The sequence below is a fragment of the Psammomys obesus genome, unplaced genomic scaffold, assembly GCF_907164565.1.
Source record: "Psammomys obesus unplaced genomic scaffold, mPsaObe1.curated_primary_1811, whole genome shotgun sequence".
Taxonomy (NCBI): Eukaryota; Metazoa; Chordata; class Mammalia; order Rodentia; family Muridae; genus Psammomys; species Psammomys obesus.
The window spans coordinates 14,630,657-14,650,050 of NW_026596131.1; the positions used below are offsets into that span (position 1 = coordinate 14,630,657).

General features: G+C 47.6%; 1 protein-coding gene across 1 annotated transcript in view; it reads left to right on the top strand.

Annotated features, from left to right (window-relative positions):
• The window catches only part of Rptor (regulatory associated protein of MTOR complex 1), a 238,570-nt gene that overhangs the window by 58,973 nt on the left and 160,203 nt on the right, over positions 1-19,394 (top strand). The window contains exon 4 of the mRNA XM_055592285.1: positions 17,799-17,945. Coding sequence (XP_055448260.1) covers positions 17,799-17,945 — 147 coding nt within the window. The remainder of the gene's footprint in view (positions 1-17,798; positions 17,946-19,394) is intronic.

Below are 19,394 nucleotides of genomic sequence, written 5' to 3' on the forward strand. Positions count from 1 at the left end.
TAGGCCTCCTCATGTGGTCTAGGTGCCACAGGTCGTATCTTCTGTCCATGTCTGGTCACAGATCCCATTCACATTATGTGTGTGGCTGGCGGTGGGTACACACGTGCCATAACATGCATGTGCAGGGCAGAGAACAGCTTTTGGGGAGTCAGTTCCCTCCTTCCACTCGGGTACTTAGGACTGAACTGAGGTTGTCAGGTTGGAGGCAACCTGCTAAGTTATCTTGCTATTTAGTTAAGAAAGAGGTAGGATTTAAAGGACTGTGGTGTCATGGACCACCAGGGCCTCCCCGTGCACTCAGGAAGGAGACTCTGGAGCCCTGTGTGTCCTCAGGCTTGTGCCCTTCTCACCCCCCGTCTGCATACTGACATGAGGGCACAGAGGAAGCCACGCTTCTCATTCGCTGGCCGTCTCAGATTAGATTATGTCTGCAGACAGAATCCTTTCAGGGAGAAAGGATTTATTGTAGCTTATGAAGGAAATATAATTTATAATATACATAAATCTGGTGTGTGTGTTCTGGGTATGTGTGTGCTTGGCCAGAGGTCAATTGGCTGTCTTCTGCATTGTTACCTGTTGTGGTTAAATTAACAAATGGTATAATAATGTTTATTATTAGCCCTGTAATTATTATGGCGGTATTATCTAACTTGCTGTTATAATCAATAACACACACACACACACACTCACATACCCCATAAATTTTAGAATAGCCTTCTCTCACCCGGGGCAGGCCAGCTACCATCTGCTAAACTATCTTCACCTCCCAACACCCCATCCCATGACATCTGCTCTAACAGTTTCTGTCATGGCTACCTCCCATCTGTAATCCCCAAATACTTGCTTATGTTCTTCATCTGGGCCAGTTTTCACCATCTATGCCGATCTGTCCATGTACTTTTCTCCATCATATTCATTAAGGCTCTTTTCTTCCTTCCTCCTCTGGTACCTGTCTTTTTCTCCCATGATCTTTCTGTTCTTAAAGCCCTCAAACCTTAGCCACATGTACCTCATTTGCCCTGCTCAGGTGTGTCGGCATTTTATTATTAACCAGTCAGGAATAATTTCTTAGGTAAGGTTTACACAACAAGGACAGGTGTATGCTGGTCTGGGCAGCACCAGATCTTAGGGGTCAATGTTAGCATCAGAATATATAGCACCAGGCCAACCCCCAGCAACTCCCCCTCTTATTTTTTGAGTCAGGGTCTTTTCTGAATCCAGAGCTTGCTGTTTTGGCTAGTTTGCCTGATCAGAGAGCCTGTAGAATTCTCAGTTTTTGCCCACAGAGCTGGGGTATAGACACGCACCAGTGCCTATGGCTTCTGCGTGGATGCCAGGAGTCTGAGCTCAGCTCTGCTCGCTTATACAGCACACATTTCATGCACCAGGCCACCCCCTAGCTCCTGGCAGGGAGATGAGGTAACAAGTGACTTCATGCTGGTTGAAGTGTTCAGCTGCTGTTTGTTACAAAGTACCATCCAGCAGCAGAAAGCTAGGGCCAGAAGTGGCACCAGGCTATAACCCCCAAACCCTACCCCAGTGACCGCAAATCACTCCGCCAGTGCCCGTGTCTGCAGCTTCCTCAAAACATCACTGCCAGTTGCCGACCACCTGTTGAAACACAAGAGGTACATTTCAGATTCAAACCACAACATGGGACCATCCTGTGGGTGAAGATAACAGGGTCTTGTGTCTTTTGGTAGATCAGGATTCCCTCAGGTGCGGACACTGGGTCTGGAATTTGGTGGAGTAGGATTGAGTATAGAGTATTTCTTCTCGGTTGATTGGATCCCTTCCCCCATAGTCTTCTCTGTGTGATTTCCTCTGTTTCCTGGCTAACCACCAGTGCTGCTAGGCATCTTCTCAGTTCGTGGCATGTGGTGTATGGCATGCTTGGTTCTGCCTGTCCCCTCCTCAGCCCTGGTGTGCAGGGCAGCGTCTGTCTCATAGGTCTTTTCTCTGCCCTGGATGCCTCTTTCCTCACTGTAATGGCCGCACTTGGAAAAGGTACATTGTGCCAACTCAGATTTCCCTGGAACCTGTTGAATATGAGTCCTGTTGATTGACGGCTGGCCACGGCCTTTCTTCTTGGGTTGTCGTCTGTTATCTTACCTAGTTGATGGACTTCTTTATATTCTACACAGAAACTTCATCATCCTATGAACTGTGTCTTCTCTAAATTTATGACTTGTTTTTCATTCTGTTGGCAGTGTCCTGTGATGGATAGTTTTTATGCCAAACTGGTCATACTTGCTGTTCGCTCTGGGAGTAGCTGTATCTCACCTAAGCCTTCCTCAAAGTTTTGTGCTTTAGCCAGGTGGTGGTGGTGCACACCTTTAATCCCAGCATTTGAGAGGCAGAGGCAGGCGGATCTTTGTGAGTTCCAGGCCATCCTGGTCTACAGAGTGAGTTCCAGGACAGGCATGCCTACACAGAAAAACTGTGTCTTGAACCACCTCCTCCTCCCACAAAAAAATGTTTTGTGCTTTGATCAGCTATAACTGGGCCTTTAATGTAAAGCATGAGGTGGAATCCACATTTGTCCTTACAGTTCACCGCTGCCTCAGCATTCATGCCAGCTTTGACTTGAGTCTGCTCTGTTCTGTGCCATCCAGATATCTTGGTTTTCAGAGTGCTTTTTAGTTAGGGAAAACCTAGCACCCTTTGTTCTTCTTGTTGGTATTTTGGTTAGTTTTGGCCTTTCGGTCTAATAAGAAAATACGGAATTCATTCATCTGTTTCCATAAGCAGACTTGTGTGGCTGGAGGGATGGCTCATGGTTAGAGCAGTTGCTGTTTCTCCAAAGGACCAGTTCCTAGTGTCCACGCTGTGGTTCACAGCCACCTGTAACTTTAGCTTTAGGATTCACTCCTCACTTCTGGCCTCCACAGGTACCTGCATACATATGGCCTAAACATTCTCTTTCTCCCGACCCCCTGCACCTGCATACATGTGGCGTATATACATTCTCTCCCCCACACACAAATAAAGAAATGAATAAGTAAATGGTAAGACTAAAAAAATCGTTGTTGGAATAGGTCATGTCCATGGCCACAGATGATCATTGCGGTATTAAATCTTTCAGATTGTGATCTTTTAAATTGTCTGTCAGTATATGGTATAGCTTTTTTTCACAAGAGTTTAAGTTTCTTAATTTCCTTACTGGGGTATGTGGGACGGCCCTTCTCCAAACTCTTATGGATTCAAAAAGTTTCTCAATATGTACCATTGCTTTTCCTTATAGATTATATCATTTGCAAACCCTTTCTTGTTTGTGCCTGTATGTATTGTATTTGTTTTCCGGTACTGGTCTTCGAGGGAAGGAAACAGTGACTGAGGCACCTTGTCTGTTTTGTGGCTTCTTGGCGAGTACTTTGTCCCTGTGAGGTCTGCAGGTGGCTTTTTGTGGGGACAGGAAGGATGGAAACAATCATTTATCAGATTAAGAACGATCCCTACTTTGATGTCAGTGAACCATGAGTAAGTGTTGGCCCTTTGAAGCCTTTGTGGTGGTGTATGCCGATTAAGGAAGATCTATTTCTACTTGTTTTTGTTTTAATTATGCATGTATGTTGACTTTTCTAAAGTCATTGTTTTCAATCTGGTAAGATACTACATGATACCTAGTGACTCTGTATTAAATGCCACACACTTGTTCTGAGGATGGCTTATTCCTCAATGTATATCATCTGCTTCATACATGCTTTAATTCACTTGCTGCTATTTGTTTTAAATCTGTATTCCCTGAGGTTTTCCTGGATTTTTCTTTCTCCTGTGTTTCTCTGGCCCAAGTAATCAATATTCTGTGGCCTGAGAAAATGAATAGGGAATTTTCCTTCTTGTTGCAGACTTACGTGGTATTTGTGAGATTTGAAGCATTTGACTGCCTGCCCAGGGCCAGACTGTTGTATGGTCTCTGGCTGCTGGTCCTTCATGGTTAGAAGGAGGTGTTCATTTCTTTTCAACATGTTCAACATTTCAGCAGAGGGGTTGAGTTTGTTAACACCTGTTGCTCAAACTATCCCTTGCCACCTTGTGTGTCCAGGGAGTGGGGGTGCAGTATATTGCTCTTGGGCCAAGCACACAGGTGTTCTTTCTGTTCTGGTTATTCTAACAAGGGGCGTATGTCCCTTTTATCAGTCAGGAGCCCTCCAGAAGGTAGGCATAGCAGTAACACATCACATGCTGTGTGTGCTCTGTGGAATGGAGTGTCCCTGCACACTCGTCAGCCCTCATGATGCAGGGAGCAAGGGTGTTCTCTGCCTGAGCACATTGTTGAGTGGGTGTCATGTTCTGTTGCACAGAGCCATACTCACATCTCTCTCCACAGATGTGTGTCCCACAGATTCTGCCAGGGCTCCCTCCTGTGCCCACTCTCCAGGCTGACTGGCCTCTTACTGTGCGTTAGCCTTCTGGTCCCCCTGAGTCTGGCTGCTTTTAAAGAAAAGGTTTAACTTCCTTCCTTTGGTCGTTGGTAGGCCTTCACGTGTGCAATGCTTTCTGTACAGACAGTGAGCAGTCTTGTCTCTAGTTGTCAGGACTGATGGGCCACTACAGTATGCTCTTACTGCTGTGTCCTGCTTTGTGCTAAGGCTCCCTGTTGGCGTTGGGCAGTGTAGTTCTCACAGATGTGTTTGCCACTCACCCAGCATTAGTGTCAGGCAGAGCTCACGCGTTGCCCTAGAAGGGCCCATGCTCTACCTCTGCACTGCTCTTTTCTGCTCCTCTTCCCTCTCTCCATTCCTCCTTTTCTTTTTTTCTTTATCTTTTTCCAGTGTGTGCTGTAGTTGGTGTCATTGAGCAGGTGTCCTTTCAGAGTGGCCTCGCTCGCCTAGCCAGCTGTGTCCAAGGCTCTCCATGGCTAGATACCTGAGCTCTTTCTCTTTTACCAGTAGGTAGTTCTCCATTGCGCATTCAGCTCTGAAATAGCTTAGTGCTTCCTGATTCTTTTCTCAGTTAAAAATAATATTGTTCACACTTCTGCTCAGGAGTTATTTACTTTGAGGCAGGTTTTCATACAGCCCAGGCTGGCTTTGAACTCATGGGTCTTTTGGCTTCTGCTTCCCGACTTGCGATTCTTAAGGTTTAACGTAGACTTAGGTCTTCAGTTCATGAGTGCTGGTGCACACTGTCAGAGCATATTTAGCTTCGTAAGAACCTCCAAACTTTGCTGCAAGATGTCTGCCCATTTGCATTTCCACTACTACTGCCTGCATTGGCCTTGTCAGCCTTTTGGATTTTAGTCGTTCTGCAAAATGTGTAGTAGTATCTTGTTGCTGGTGAGTTTATAGTTCTGCTCAGCATATCTTCATATGTCTGGCCATGGTCCGTTGCCTACCTTGCTAAGGTGTCTGCTCAGGTCTGTTTTACCCTGCTAGGTGGAACCGCAGGCCCTGTGTGCTGAACAGCTGCTCTGCGAGCCCCGTCTGCTTCCTGAAGCTGCTTCCTTGCTTGTTGACCTTTAATAATCCCCTGTACCTTTTAGACTTTTGTCCTTAACCAGATATGGATGTGTAGGTATTTTCAGCTTGTGGCTTGTTGTCTTTATTCATAGTGGACATTGATTTTATCACTGAAGAGCTCAGACCAGTTACTCTGATAGAAAGTAGGGCCATTTCCTAGAGCATCCAGATTCTGATGTAGCCTCTTCCCTTCTTTGTGAGTTTATGTCAGAATCAAGAAAGCCTGTTGAAATCTGCCATCCACAGAAGTGTAGCTATAACTGAAGTCTGGTCCAAGTAAAGAGAGTCATTTCTTCACAGCAAAGTCACCCATAGAAATATGTGCTCGTATTAACATTCACCAAGTTGACTTCACCGTGAGAAGAGCCACTGGGGATGGAGCGAGGCATTTCCTACCGGCAAGCAGGCACCGCGTGTGTGTCCGCACTCAATATCAGTTGAAAGTACAGCAGGATGGACAGACGAGAAGAAGAAAACAACCTCCCCGCAACTGGATGTCTGAACACCTTTTCAGTATTCACTAAATTAAAACAATGCTGAAGAGTGATAGTTAAACTTTGTCGAAAAGAAAACTACAGGTAGAGCATATTTTTTCCTATTTAAAAGAAGTCTTAATGGAAAAGATCTGCCATTGATCACCTAACGTGTCAAGTGGCGCTGCTACACTCACCCACGCACGCAGCATATCCCTTTCTCTGCTCTGCTGAGTCCAGCATGGCAGAAGCGGTTTCTGATCTTTGCCTGTGCACCCATTGCAGAGCCAATTCACTTTCTTGCCTGCAGAGCTGGAGCCACTTCAATCTAGGGGAAGGCTGTGTCTCAGCGCACCTCTTTTGGTGCACTGAGTTCTGGAGTTTTCTTGGCTTTACAGTTTAGTTTAGGATAATTTTAGGGTGTTTGTTTACATTCAGTTTATACCTGCTGGCAGAAATGCCTTCAAAGACCGGACCTGCTCTTCACAGTGTTTATCTCACACAGTATCTCTCTCAGTGTCTGACCGCTGTGGACAGAAAGAGATTAGGCATCCTGGTGACCACACTAAAAGCAGAGATTGATTCCCGCTAGTTGTAAGTCAAGTTAAAGAAAAACTGCTGATTGCGTTTTGACAAGTTAGGGTGATGCCGGGAAGATGGATGACCCTTTGAGACAGGAGCAGAGCCCAGTTCAGCAGTGAGCTCCCCACCTGCCCAGAGACTCCTACAGGAGGGGAGTCAGCAACTGTCCTCAAAAATGAGAACCAACTGGAGCCCTCTACTGGGAGAGAAAGGGGTAGACTGTGCGATGAACAGCACAGCTTGTAGTGTAGGAAGACAAAGCACACTGAGCTGTGAGAACCTGGTGTCCACACTAAGGATTAGAAGGGATAGAAGACCAGACAGGCTACTGGAGGAAGGGATGGGGCTAGGTGGCTCCTGGGATTACACACACACACACACACACACACACACACACACACACACACACACCCGCTGCCTGAGAGGTACATTTGGGAAGACACCAAGAGGAAAGAAAGCCATTACAGGGCAACAATGGGGATACACTGAATCCAGCCACCAGAGTAAAGTTGAGTGTTGAGGAAGTCAGTGGTAGGCAGTGTGATGGACTACAGATAAAGGTGGAGGGAGCAGCTGAAACCTGGGTGGGGCCAGGCTGAAGCACCAAGAAGGGGTTGGAGCTCATCTGTGCCTGGGTGGCATGTTGGCCCCAGGCTGTGAGTGCACACTGTGAGACGCAGGGCAGGTGATTAGGCCTGAAGAAAGAGTGAGATCCAGGAGCCAGGGGAAGGTCCCCAGGGGTACCAGTGGGGCCTTTGGAACATAAGTAAAGGTGGGCCCTGTTGTTCATGTGGCTCTGTAAAAAGGAAGGTCTGAACTTCAGGAAGAAGCCTCAGCAGGTGCCAGCCGATAGAAAGTAGGGCCATTTCCTCACCAGTTACCCAGCTGGTAACATCTGTCGTAGCAGCAGAAAACACTCTTAAGACAGAGAGGGAGGAAGCAGGAGGAAAAATGAGGAGGAAGCTAAGTAGGGGCCTCCATTGATATAGGGAGGTGCAGCTCAGCTATCAGTATGAAGTTTGGGCCTTTAACAGGGAAAGTGATGAGTTCTCAGGAAAAGCTTTCTTGCTGTAAAGGCCTGGCCCTGGTACCTGGACTCTTAACGCTGCTTGAGGGGCTGCCTCTCAGCCTGGTTCCTGTGAAGCGCTGCAGGACCAGGAACTGGTCTCTGCTGCAGGCCCTGTTTGCATTACCTGCTCTCTGAGGATGCTTTGGAGACTGAGCTCCCTCCCACAGTTGTTCTCTGGATGCTCAGTAGCCAGCGGCAGGAGAGGATGGGCATCGCAGAGTACTACTTGTAAGCCAGACATGGCTTCAATGACTGCCATGGTGTGGTCACGAGTGAGCTTCAGTGCCTTAGAGTCCTTAAGGCTGAGGGTGCTTACATCATTGTTTCTGCTTCTGCTTTTCCTTTCTGATAGTTCACTAACCATGCACTCGACAAGCAGCTTACAGGTACTGTTCTCAGGATCACACATGCACACATATAAACATGGACACACACATACAAAAGCACATAGAGTTTCTGTGTTTTTATATGACATTGTCACTATTGGGTGAATAGATGCCACTCCTTCCTCTGGTATGGAGCAGACAGCTGCTGCTTCTATTGAAAGACAGATCATAGAGGTTTTTAAATTTGCATTTGTTGGAAAATTTTATTTGTGACTTTTATGATTGCATTATTCACACCAGAAATCATCATTTGTTGAAATTGTTACTTTGTGGGAGTGCAGTAGAGTCCAAGACAAAGGCCTTAATTTTATTGTGAACTTGACCCCTTTCCTTTTTTTTTTTTTTTAAGAATTCCTAGCATCTTGCATCTGCTTACAGTGGTGGAAGGCCATCAGCAAAAGTTCTATTTCTTTAGAGAAAGCCTGGAAACTTCAGGCTTTGTCTTTTCCTTTTACATTTCTAAAGAAATTCCTTGGTGCTGAAAGGTATAGTTACCTTCACCCACATTTTAAGCTTTAAAACAAAAAGATGTTTCTAGAACCATTAAAACAACATTTGCAGAACAGCTGGCCCAGCATCCTCTGGCTGAGAAGGGAGCTAGGGCCTGAGTGGACACTGTGCTTAGGCCACCCCAGCCTCTCTTGTCTGCTGTAGCAGACCCTCACCTCTCTACCTTTTCCCGTTTTCTGGTCTGAAGACGTATCCTTTCCTCCTCATTTGCCTGCACGTTCACCTCTGCAGGTGTAGATGATGACAGCCTCACCCATCCCCAGGCCCGTCCTTGTGGGCCTTTTGGGCCTTGTGGGCATCTTGGCCTTGTGGGGCTTTTGCAGATGCTATGGGTCTATTCTCTTCCCTTGTGATTTCTTCTTTTAAATGTTAAATGTTATCGCTGTTCCTATCATAGGAAGCTTGCTTTCCCATTCTCATTTATGCTTGTAAGTGCAGCCATCCCATTGTACCATATTCCCTCCCCTGCTGAGTGGAGTTGGTGCTGGTGTTTGATTTTGAGTTTCTTCTGCACAGCCCTCAGGTGTGACCTGCCCCTGTGAGGCGGCATTGTCTGAGGAAAGAAGGGCTGGGTAGCTTTGAATGCCCTGAGCTTTGGTTACTTGTGTGCTTAAGTGTTTTTTAGCCAGGTGTGTAGCTACTGCACTGTAATGATGTCTTTTAAAATATGTAATTGTACATACTGGTTTCACATAGCTTCATTATAACATTTATTGTTCTTGGAATTTCTGGATGTGTGGTTAGAAATACATCCCAACTCTTCTTTAGGTCCCAAGAGCCTTGGCAGCTGCAGACCACAGCCGTGTTATATATAGAACACGTGCGTACATGGGCACAATGCATAGGGAAGCAGAAATCTGACACCTGGCAGTGACAGGCACCCAAGACAATCAGCTTGTTTACTCGGTCTTGTGGCAGAACAGCGCAGCGTGGTGGAGCCATTAGCAGAAGAGAGCCATTCGCCTTGCATCAAGGAAAGAAGGAGAGCAGGACCACACAGGCTCCCACGGCCCACAGTGCCCCACACTGGGGAGCAAAGGCTCAGCGTGTGGGCCTCATGGGGAGCGTTCTAGATCCAGACACTAGAACATGCTCTCCAACACTGGAGCTAAAGATGTATTTTCTTTTTGCCAAAGGGTTATTTTCTGACCAAACCATCTCTTGGAACTACAGTTCTCAGTTTCGTGCTCATAGGAAGTCACTCTGGCATGGACATGGTCTTATATTGCTCAGGCTTGTCTCAAATCCACCATTCCCCTGCCTCAGCCTCTCAGGTATTAGAGGAGGTGAGAGATACTGGGCCTCACTGGCTTGCTTGGTTTTGAGTTTGAATAAATGTTACCCAGTGTGGTGCGGATAACTTTTTATACCATGTTACCGAGTGTGGTGCGGCTAGGTGTTTCATCCAGGTTAGTGTTTGCGCTGAGGTTGATTTGGTCAGGCGTACAGTCTACTTGGAAATGTTCTGCTGTTCACAGGTCCTTTCCCCTGTTGCTGACATGTGGGTTGTTTTTGGTCTTATTTTTTTCTGTAAAGAATCCGTCTTTTCGTAAATTTGTGCTGAGTGAAAAAATAAATAAAAGGATAAGTGGAAGACAGAAAAAAAGTGCATGTATCCTGTGTCGGTCCATGGTGGCTTTGCTGTACGGTGTAAGGCTGTCAGCTGGACTAGACTCTGCCCTGCTGGCTGTAGGCTGCCTCACATGTTCCCAAGCTCATGCCAAGGCAGCCTTCTGGGAACACATAGCAGCATGGTGTTTAGAGATCAGGGCTTCTGAGGCTGGAGAGATGTCTCAGGGCTTAGGAGCATCGGCTGCTCTTGCAGAAAACCAGCATTTGATTCCCGGCACCAACATGGTGGCTAATAATGGTTTGTAATTCCATTTTCAGGTGAGATCTGATGCCCTCTTCTGCTCTCTGTGGGTACTGCATGCACACACACGTGCCTGTAGACAAAACAGCCCTACACATAAAAAGTCCTTGAAAAAAGAAAAATTAGGCCTTTCTGTAGACAGGAATTTTCTTTAAGTAAAAGTTGTATGTTTAAGAAATGTCTGTCTGTGCTTGTGGATGGTAACATTCACAGTTTCTGTAGCAAATCAGCATTTTCCACCTTACAAACACTATAGAACAAAGGCTATGGTATCAGTCTTGAGGGAGACCAGGACTGATAAGCAAGGCTCAGTCAGGCCCAGGATGGTTTGAGCCTGCGTGGTGGAGAAGGGTCTGCCTTGAGCCGCAGGCTCCAGCAGTAAGATGACTGATCGCTGGGTACTGCTGTGTGACGTGTGGAGGGCTTCTGCTTCTCGTAGCGGAACATCATCCCAGCTTCTGGAGAAGCTCAGCTCCAACAGACCCCACAGTGTTCCTCAGCTGAAAGCTGTAGAAACCTGTGTCTGTATCCCTGCTGCCCCCTTTCAGGGCGTTGGGCAGCCTTGGTGACGTGCAGGTGCTGTTCAGGACCTGCTGGAACTGGGCTATAAGTAGCTCCTGATCTGAGGTAGGTGGAGGTCATTCCTGTGCAGCATGAGCTGAGTAACTGCCTAAAAGTTAGGGGAAGCAGGGACTGCCCAGAGATGGAAACTGTCCTGTGCCACAATGTAGCAGAGTGCAGCCTAGCATCTGGCCAGAGGGACAAGGGCCTTATGCTCATACTTAGGTGTTGAAGCTAAAAGCCTGACCTGGAAGAAGCAGGAAGAACTGGGCTCACTAGAGCATGAGGCAGGGATGGGGTCAGGAGCGGCGGGGCGGCAGGGAAGTAACTTGTGATGCCCACAGCACAGCAGAGTACCTTTGCCCGACAGCAAGCCAGCTAACCCATCAAAGAGCAAGCGGGGTCTCGGTTGTCTGTGGTGCTGCCTGTCCAGTGGTGCGATCGGCCTCTGCGCACCACCTACGAGTGCTGAAATGTTGCCCTGTGCTGCATGAGACACACATACTTGTTGGTTAAGGTTACGTTTTAAAAGTAAAATAAAAAATATTGTGAGAAGGTGGGCTAGAATAATCAGTGGAGCCGGGTGTGGTGCAGCACACTTTGTAATCCCAGCAGAGGCGGCAGATCTCTGTAAGTTCAAGGCTAGCCTGGTCTACACAGTGAGTCCAGGACAGCCAGGGCTATACAGAGAGACCCTGTCTTGTAAAACAAACACACAAACTAAGAATAATCACAAGCGTGCTTGTTGCCATCCATGGTAGCCTGTGCTGTCTCCCCAGGACTGTCGTGGCAGGAGAGAACTGCCTCCACAGTTGTTCTTCTGGTGGGTAGTGCTCACTCTTCCTAGTGGTGCCACCTCCTCACTTGGCCAGTGCTGCTTTGGTTGCTCCTTGGTCATCAGTGGACACAGAGACATGTGGAAGCCACGCACAAGCTGCATGTCTGCAAACACTGTCTCATACCTCTTCTGCGCTCTGCAGGGATCCACTGTCTTCTGTTCTTTAGGCTGTTAGCTGGACTTACCCTCTTTTCATTTACCTCACAATTGGTTAGTAGTGAGCTCAGGTGAATCTTTCTGTTTGTGATATGGTCTAATAATATGGTTTTTCTATTATAAAATTATTCCATCTTGGGCCCCCAGCCTCAGGATGGCTCTGGCATCTGATAGTGCCTGTCCTGTTGTCGTCTTTGTCTTCCTCCGCCTTCCTCCTCCTCCTTCTTTTTCTTCTAATTGTATAAAGTACTTTGATTCTCACATTATACCACATGTAGTCTTTTTGATGTGTCCATCATTCTTTGAGTGCCTTCTCTCTTCAAGAGGCTGCAAGTTCCTACAGTATTCCCTCTGGAATCAACTCTGTTGTGAGACATTTCCACATAGATGCTAGTTCCAGCCAAGAAGCACACTTAGAAACAAAGATGTGAGCCCTTGGCGTGTTCATTGTGATGGGTGTCAATGCTGTAGATGTTTGTGGTTGGCAGGGTTGGGTGCGGTTTTGCAAGGGCTAAGCTGTGCTATGTGGGTCTGTATCTGAGCATCTGTGTGCTGTAGCGAATCCAACTTTAGTGAGCAATGGGAAGCGAGAGACTTGGGGCTGCAATGAGCTAAACTACCAAGAATTCTACTGCCGTTCTTGAATGGTCTATCTTCCTCGTTAGTGTAGTGTGAGTTTTGCAGCAAATAAAAAGAAGGTGGGATTGGAGGAAACTGTTGAGTGAGCTTGAAGAGATGGCCAAGGCGTGGTTTCTGTTTCAGGCGGAGGCAACTCTGCTTGGAGCTACATCAGAGAGATGGAGGAGGAGAATCTGTTCATTGGTGGACTTAAGCATGAGGAAGGGGCAATGTGGGAACGTCACAGCTGCCGAGAGCAAGAGCTCTTGACTTGGCAAACCTAGGGACCCTGTTTTCTCTGAAATATAGCATCTAGGAAAAGAAGCAGGGGAGGAAGAGAGGGAAACAGAGGCCACAGCTTACAGTCACCTGTGAGCCAGCTGCTGTTTAAGCTTATTTTTAGGGAAGTCAGAAGGCAGGCTAAGTCCCCAGAGGCATGGGGACACCATCTTACCTCCCCCCCATAATAACTGCTTCTGACATCATGACATTGGTGGTGAGAAAACCACCACCAGAGTATCTAACAGGTGTTAGAAAGATCCACTGGTAGCAATCATGATGGTGTTCCTGTGAGTTATGCAATGCCCAAGCCCCATGTCGTCAATTAATGCGTCTTTCTCTGCACACCAGTGTCCATACCTGGTAGAAGGTTTGGGAAGTGTAACACAGTAGGATGTACCAATTCCAACAGCCAACAGCCACAACAGGAGCTTGTGGGACAGTGGCATCTACGGCTCAGCACTCCCTCAGGGCTTGATGGTACTCCTTTGCTGCGTGTCAAACCTCAATTCCCCATGTGTCCAGGATGCAACAGCGGGGATGCCACTGTGCCACCCGTGCTTCCCTCCTCAGGGCACTTCACAAAGCTGGATCCCCTTTCCCCACCATTCCACTGTGGTCCTGCCTGTTGATCACTTTTGCCTTCTCTGCTCGTTGTTTTGGCGGTGCCGGCATGGGAGGCATTTGGTGTTGCCATCTGCTTCATGGTTGAAACCAGAGCCTAGCTTCACTCCTCCCAGAAGTCTTACCTGGGGTGCAGTGCATGGGTTCCCAAGGTTGACCGGGCCTTTGTCGGAGGTGCTCTCTGCACTGTACAGCTGGGCTTTCTCCAGCTAGAGCTGCTGTTAGAGTTGCCGCAGTCTGCAGCAGCACTCCAATAAAGCAAGTGGACTTTTCCCCTGTGCTTAACATAATCTGTCAGAGAAAGTGGACTGTAATGAATACATTATCTAAACCCATTTCTGGCTCTTTGATGAGGGCTTCCCTGCTCTTTCAGTCATTGTGGGTGTGAAGCCAGCCCTCTGCTCATAGCCCCCTGCTGTTCCCCAATCTCTGCTGCACCCAGGGCTTCTGAATGCTGGCCTGTGCCACTGCCTGCCATGGAGTGCTCAGGAAGAGAGGCATATTCTCAGTGAGCATGTGGCTGCTTTGGGTTTAGTTCCTGCTGCCACTGGATGTTGGTTCTCTGGACACCAAAGCTATGCTTACAGTTACATTTGGCTGATTTGCAGGGCCTTAATTCTGGCTTGACAGACCCCTGGTTCTCTTTCTGAGATGGGTCTTGGGAGCCCCACGAGCTTGTTTGTGAGGATTAGTTCCCACGGGTCATTCTCTTCACGGTGATTCAATAGAGTGGTTCTGCTCTCCCAGGGGTCACAGCCTTCTGAATTGGTTTTGATGAAACTGTCTTCCTTTCCATCCAGAGAAGTTTTCCTTAAGGGGGAATTTGGCAACATCTGGAGAACCTTTGGATGGTGAGGACCAAGTGGTTCTGCCCAAGAATGCTGCTGCGCATGGTGCAATACACAGTCCTGTTTCTAGCCAGGCTTCCCCACGTGGCCCATCTCTGCAGAGGAGCATCGATGCATTTACACCATCCACTCTGGGAGGCACCCTCATGGAGGGGATGCCATAAAAGTCCTTCATAACTAAAGGCACGGGGTCAGTAAACACCGATGGGAGAGTTCTGCCTTGTGCTGTATCCTGGGAAGATGGAGGTTTTCCTAATATAGCTGGCCTTCATTATTTTAATAAATCAACACTAAGTACCTTGGTGATTTAGAAATTTAAATGTAGCCTTCCGTTTGGGCAAATGTAAAGAGCAGGCTTCATTTCATGCCTGTTGCTGTTTGAGGGAGCTATGGGCGTGCACCTGGAGCACAGAGTGTAGATGACAGTGTCTTGTCATCAGCAGCTGCACACTCGATGTGCTGCGTTCCCGCTCCTCTTGGGGCTGGAGTGTGCATGAGACGGGTGTGAAGCCCTGACTGCAGGCTGCTGTAGTCTTCCCTGCTGGAGTTCAGCGCTGCATGCTGCAGGGTTACTTTTGGCCCCCAGCCAGGGAGAGTTGGGGAGACCTTTCATATACTGTAGCTTGGGAGGGACCTGGAGGCCTGTCACTGAGGTCCCAGGGCATGCCACTTCCCCCGTCCCAGCAGCCTCTGTGCATCCTGCCTTGTAAAGAGTCTTACAGAACATATACTTCAAAGGAGTAGCTGTGATGTGCCCTCATTGAGTACAGAGCCTGTCACAGAGTGCTGGCTGTGCTCATGCAGGGTCAGCTGACTCATCAGCGTGGAGTTGCTTTGTTGTCTTGGTATGCAGAGCAACGTTGACATGACGAGGTGTGCTGCTTCTATAAACGGGGTCACACACACACCATTAAGAAGCCCTACTCTGCCTCTTGTGTCAGGGTTCTTTGTTTTTGTTTGTTGTCTATGCTGGATTCATGCAGTCCTCCTGCCTCGGCCTTTCAAGTAGCTAGGACCACAGGCCCCGCCTCCCTGACTAGCATGTGTGTTGATTCTTTCATCTGAGCTCTGTGAAGGTCCAGGTGAGCTGTGGGTTAAGCTTCTTTATGAGGGTGTATGAAGTGTAAGTAGATTTGTTTGTCTCTGTCTAAAGCCCTTATGGGCCATTCAGGGCCCGGGCTTCTCAGCCTAGCCCTGTCCTCCCTTGACTCTGTCCTGTGGGACTGGCCAGAATCCATATCCCAAGGTGAGCATTTAGAACAGCACTGGAGATTGGATAAAGGATGTTAAACACTAGTCATGTGTCATTGGCCAGGCTCTAAGAGGGTAGCAGCAGCAAAGGAACATGCCATGTCCTCACCCAGGGTTCTCCTGCATAATGGAAGGGCAGAAAACAGACAGCAGGCCACCGTGGGCCATAGTCTTACTAGTACAAACTCTGAACACCCTCCAGTATTTTCTGTACAAATGCAGGCACATGTGGAAGCTGACAAATGGGGTGCAGTTGTTTTAGTTTGGTTTGGTTTGGTTTTGGCTTTTTGAGACAGGGCTTCTTTTTGTAAGACTGGCTGTCCTGAAGAGAGCAGGTTGGCCTTGAACTCAGAGATCCACCTGCCTCTGCCTCCTGAGTGCTGGAATTAAAGGTCTGTGCCACCATTGCCTAGGGTTTTAAAATTTGATGAGCACTGACAAATTTTGTCTTCCAAGATGTTTTCATTAATTTTTACTCATGTCATATCTTTGCCATCATGAAGCATTTCTCATCTTTTATCTTCCTTTTCATTCTGCTGAGGAAAAGCAGATAGAGTTGTGGAGGTGGGTGGATACATCGACTCTCACTTTCCCAGCTCACTGTCACCCAGTTCACCGGTGCACTGGGCTTCCCGATCATCACCATTCACGTTTGCTGCTGTCCCGACCTTTGCTGGTCTGCAGCAGGAGCTCACACACACCTTCTAAACATAAATTTGTTGTCAGTTCTGTTATGCCTCTTTCTGAAGCTGCCAGTCATGTGTGTGTTTACATCCCTTGTTTCTTTTAGATCTCTAAATTTGTGATTTGTTTAAGAAGGTTTTTCTTGCACCTAAGTAAACAAAAATATTCTGTTTTTACACGTTTTAAATTCACTCTGCTTTTTTGGTACAGAGACTGTGAGGCAATATCAAATGTTTAGTTAGACTTTCCAGCATCACCCATTGAATCATTCATTCTTTCTTTACCGATTTAAAATGCCATTTCATTACCATTATATATGTGGGTCTATTTCTGGGCCTTCTCTCTGTTGATTTGTTTGTCTCGCCCTCAATAATACCAGCCTGTAATTACATAAATTTATAGCCTATCTAATATCTGGTAGTGTGAATCTCTATTCATTATTCTTTATTAGACTTTTCCCCTACTTTGGTGATTTCTCTTCTGCACTTACTTTAGAATCTGATTGTCAAATTCCATTAGAGGAGAACCCCCCCCCGCCCCCCAGGGAATCTTGATGGGGCTGGCATTGCTGTATAGAGCCGTTACGGGGGCACTGGTGTCTATAGACCCCTTCTGGGAGTGTTTGTTTAGAGAGACCATTTCTAGGTGTTCTCCCTCAGAGTACTGTGGTCGTAAACAATCTGCAGGAAGAGCCAGAGCCTGGTTGGAGCGTGGTCTCCCGGCGCTGGGGTGGCTGCACGGTCATGTTGGCAGTGTCATGCATTGTCCTTGCAAGAGGACTGCCGACTCTTTGCCGTGTGGGACAAGCTCCTGCCGCCCACCGGCACACTCCCTGTCTGCGCCTTGCTCGGCCTTCTCTTCTGTTGAGCCGTGGGCACCCCAGACCAGGGTCAGGAGCCAACTCTTGGGCTGACCATTTACCCTGTTGATGTGCAGGCAAGGGTGGGTAAGCGCAGGGCAGCTTGTTCTTGTTGCATTGATTTGTTTCTGTTTTGGAATAATGGCTTTAAAATGTTGGCTTGAAAGAGGATTTTAAGTGTTAGAGTAGAACTTTCTTTCCTGTTACCTACCAGCACTCAGGTAAACAGAACAGTGTGTCCAGAAAAGTGTATCACTTTGTCACTTAGTGCTAATATGGCACTGTTCTGGGATCAACATATGTGTTCTACAGAGCCAGACCCACTTACAGAATACTCTGGAATTGAAGTGTCAGTGAGGAAAGCTTGGGAAAGTAGACTCAACTCCCCAGAGCCCATGTATGCTAGCCTCACAGAGCAGCACAGAAAAGGGGCCTCGGGGCATATGCCATGGCTGGGGCTGAGAGGAGGGGCCTGCAGAGTGGATATGAGGTCACACTCAGTGTCAGGGAACACTTGAATCCGGGGTACATAGGCTGCTGACACGAACCTGAGCAACTGCTTCCTGTGGCACTGCTGGAGTAAGATGTCACAGCAGTGGAGGGATGTGGCTAGTGAGGGATGGCTGCCTACAAGCAGATGCTCCGTCTTCTCCAGTGTGTGGCACTTGTTGGCCTCCAAGTCATTGGCGCGTACGTACAATTGGTGACCTGTGCTTGTTTTCCAGAACTACACTCAGTACATCCCTCTGTCCATATACGACCTGCAGACCTGGATGGGCAGCCCCTCCATCTTTGTCTACGACTGCTCCAACGCTGGCCTCATCGTGAAGTCCTTCAAGCAGTTTGCACTGCAGAGGGAGCAGGAGCTAGAGGTGAGGTGCTCTCAGGCCAGCGGCCTGTGTGTGTGCGAGGGTGCTTGTGTGCATGCGTGGGGCATGGGTGAGGTACTGCAGGATGCCTGGGAAGCTGGATCATGGTGTGTCACGCTGAGGTGGGGTATTGGTGAGCAGTAGGCAGGTGCTCATTTACCAATGCACACCCACTGTTCGTGGTTGCAGCTTTAATCTGCACCTTAGCTGCTGATGTTAGTCGTGAGGCCTGTACCTCAGCGCCCTTGCTCTCTAAGCTAATGTTGAACTGTCACAGATGCATGTGCTTTATGGAAAACTGGTGCATCTCTATTTCCACAGGAATCCTTTGTTCTCCGTCCAGTTTTTTTCTTTTAAGTTTTCTGTCTTTCCACCCAAACCACCAAGCTAAATGGTGAAACCAAAACAGCTGCTAGGTAGGCCCATAGTCAGGAATTGGAGAGTCTGGGAGCTGCTTGGATAATGAAGTGGTATTTTGCCCACTTGTTTTAATTAATATTTGATGGTTAAATTAAACAGTGAGTTCTAAAGAGAAATTGAAGAGGCAGTTTCAATTAAGAGGCCTCCATCCAGTGGGCTGCACAGAAGCACTGGTGGAAACACTCTGTGGCCTCTGGGGGCTCATGAATTCTGATTGAGAATTTCCTGTGCTGCAACCAATCTCAGAACAAAAAATGGCCTTCAGTATGTTTCTGTAAGCCTTTCTAGGTCTATTCAGTTTTAATGTGTTTGTTAGGTTTTTCACATTTCATCAGAGGAGAATGCCGAATGAGTCAGCAACAAAATTTGAAATTCTGTTTCGTAGAACTTAAAGTTAACATGTCTACTGTTTAACATTTTTATATGTTTAAATTTAGTCCTTATGTGGAGCGGGCAGGAGAGTGACTGATAAATAGAATACTCTCTCCCCTTGAGCGGTGACCTGAGTGCCACAGCATTGCTCCCCAGCCTCTTGTTTTGTTGTCAGGAAGAGGGAAAGACCAGGGTTTGTGTCACCAGCTTAGTGCTGGGCTCTCAGCTGCTTCGTCTGGGTTTGCTCAGGCAATGAACACATGCTAAGAGGTCTTTTGTGTTTCTAGGCATCAAGTAAGAAATACTAGGCCAGGCTGTGGTGGCACTCACCTTTAATCCCAACACTCAGAAGGCAGAGGCAGGTGGATCTCTGTGAGTTTGAGGCCAACCTGGTCTACACAGCGAGTTCCAGGACAGCCAGAGCTACACAGAGAAACTCTGTCTTAAAAAACAAAAACAAAATAACAAAAAGAAATATTGTAAAGAGAAACTCTCTCCTTCCCCCCAATTTATAATGTCAATAAAGAGCTGTGGATTGGTGAGGGAAGTGAGCAGCCCATCAGGCTAGTTAATTAACCATACTGGGCAGGGACCTGTGCCTTTCCAGCAGAGGCACAATTACAGCCCAAGCATCCTAATAAATGCCCACTTCCCAGCACT